The sequence below is a fragment of the Aureococcus anophagefferens genome (assembly GCF_000186865.1).
Source record: "Aureococcus anophagefferens unplaced genomic scaffold AURANscaffold_259, whole genome shotgun sequence".
NCBI classification, from domain to species: Eukaryota; class Pelagophyceae; order Pelagomonadales; family Pelagomonadaceae; genus Aureococcus; species Aureococcus anophagefferens.
In genome coordinates, this window is record NW_008705794.1 from 1,582 (window position 1) to 4,141 (window position 2,560).

Genomic DNA, 2,560 nt, shown 5'->3' on the forward strand with positions numbered 1-2,560 from the left:
CTCGAGCTTCCGAGGAGGATCTCCTCCTTCGCGAGAGGAGCCAAATCGTAGAGGATGACGTCGGCGCAGCGCTCGAGCGCCTGGGCGAGGCCGCGCCTCGCGGGCCGCGGCATCAACGAGCAGACCTCGGAGCTGTCCACCACGGGCTTCGGGTCGGACCGTTTCGTTTTCGTCTCGGCCGTCGACGTCGACGTCGCCTTCGCGTCCGTGTCGACGCTGGACGCCTCGGCCGCGCGCAGGAAGGTCGGGAGGGCAAAGACGTCGCCGACGAAAAACTTGAGCAGCGCAGCCAGGTCCGGGCCGTCCGCGTCGTCCGCCGCGGCGGGCGCCGCCGCCGCGTCGGTGGAGCCTGCGGTGCTCCCCGAGCTCGAGCGGCGCTTCAGGTACGTAGCGATGAGAGACTCGACCAGGACGCGCATGACCTCCGGGGAACACCAGACCTACAGCGACAAGACGCTCTGCGACCGGGACGACGCCGTGCGCAGCCACGCGGGCTCCAAAGAGCGGACGCCGCTCACGTACGAGTTCTAGTGATTTGGCACCGAGCACGTGGCTGCGGGTCGTCGCCGTGCGCACCTCGAAGCAGTCGACGCCCTTGACGACCGGCGCGCCGTCGGGCTTCTTGAGCGCCGAGAACTTGCCCCAGCGCGGTTGTTTGAATTCGCCCTTCACGAGCCCGTCGGGCACCGACTGGAGCAGGAACAGCCGCCTCTCGACCGTGACGCGCGCCGGGGACACGTACTTCCCCTCCGGCGTCCTCCCGACGACCCAGAGCTTCGTGTCGCACTGGTTCGGGACCTCGGCGGCGACCGCAGCGGTGCACTTCTTGGCGTCGCTCACAAGGATCACCTCGGGTCCGCGCGGCTTGCGAGCAGCCGCGTCGGTTGCAGTGGTCGGTGCTGCGGGTTCGTCCGGCGTCGCGGACACCCCGTCCGCGCTCATAGAGTCCCGAAAGGCTGCCTCAGGGCGGCCGCGACCCAGCCCGACATACGACGGCTCCGGGCCCGGGTCAATGTCGGGTAAACGCATATCATTGAACCGGGTTTGGCCGCCAAGCCAAAGGATGTGTAGATAATATGGCTGCCCGTACATGTAGACACCGGTGGCTGCATCTGTTGTTCGTACTATGCGCCTCCGCGGCCTCGAGCTCCGTCGCCAGCTCCGCATCCCTCTGCGACGCGCCCGGCTGGGAGATCGGCTGGCGCGACGAGTTCGACACCTTTGACGCCTCGACCTGGGTCAAGGACGTGCGCGGTCCCGGCGACAGCCGCACGCGGGACGCGGCGGCGCGGGCGGAGAACGTCTGGGTCGCGGACGGCGCGCTCGTCATCGAGGCCGACGCCGCATGGACCGGCTCCGCGTGGACGAATCTGACCGCCGGCGCCGTGCGATCGACCGTCGGCTTCCGCGGGCCAAGGAATCAAATCGTCAACCCGACTTCAACGTGCGCGCATTCGAAGGTGCGGGACCGGGCGCTCAGGCCGTGCTTCGAGAACTCGACGAGAGCGATCGATCCGTCCAAAAATCGCGGAAATCCGCCGCGATCGCGGCGAGCGGCGCGCGGTTTCGCGGGACCGCGCGCGCGGCCGTCGGGGTCTGGGCGGTTTCGCCGTTTTCTGGACGTTGGAGCTCCGGGGCTCGGCGTTCGTCATTTCTATAAGGTGCGCCCGCCGGGGCCACGGCTCCAGGAGCGCGTCGGGAGGGCGTCCGGGCGAAAACTCGCGCAGCGGTGCACGATTTCCAGAAATCTATTGATTGAGGAGGCTCAGGGAGCAACATCGGGCAGTGGCAAGCGCTCCTCGCCGCCGCCGCGCCGCGCGCGCAGCGGCATCCGCGCGACCCCGCGCAGCGTCGCGCAGCGGCATCCGACCCATGGACCGTCCGCGGCCAGCTCCTCGGCGCCGGGAAAGCGGTGCGCGCGAGGCCGCGGCGGCGCCAGGCAGTGGGCCGATTCAGCGATGCAGCCATGCGGCGGCGCATCGACGAGTTCTCGGACGCGCTCGCAACCAGAGGCCCGCCGTGATGTTACGAGTCGATGGTGTGACGCATCTCTGGTCGCGCGTCGAAACTTCGACGACTCGCGAATGTCCGCCGGGCGCCGAAACGCCGAGAGCGAGGACGGGCGGCGCGGTGCGGTCGCTGTCGCTGGCGACGGGCTGTTGTCGAAGGCGTGGAACGCATGTGACGCGCCGGGGAAGTCGTCGACGTCGCCCCGGGGTGCGAAATCGGCGTGGGAGAGGTCGTTCTGAGATGGCCTCGAATAGCCTGAAAACGAATGATTTCGGCGCCGAACGCAGCGTTTCGCGTCGACCGATCACCGTCGCTGTGTTCCGCCGGGCGGTTCGACGTCAGAGGGCTCCTGCACGACGATCTACGCGATCTTACGGGGGCGGGGCGGCGAGGGGCTGGGCGCGGAGGCGACTGCGTCGGGCGCGGGCCGCGAGGGGAAGCGCTGGGGGCGCTTCCTAGCGCATGCAGTGGGGTTCGTAGACAGGGGAGCTTGGGGGATGGCGTCGAGGTCCGAGGCTCACGACTGGGCCTGCGGGAGCGCGCGTCGAAG

The 2,560-nt window shown here is 69.1% G+C and overlaps 1 protein-coding gene across 1 annotated transcript in view; it reads right to left on the reverse strand.

Annotated features, from left to right (window-relative positions):
• The window catches only part of AURANDRAFT_68630 (hypothetical protein), a gene marked incomplete at both ends in the record, with an annotated part of 8,299 nt that overhangs the window by 616 nt on the left and 5,123 nt on the right, over positions 1-2,560 (reverse strand). Inside the window, 2 exons of the mRNA XM_009044338.1 lie at positions 126-440; positions 577-798. Of these exons, the coding sequence (XP_009042586.1) occupies positions 126-440; positions 577-798 (537 nt within the window). The remainder of the gene's footprint in view (positions 1-125; positions 441-576; positions 799-2,560) is intronic.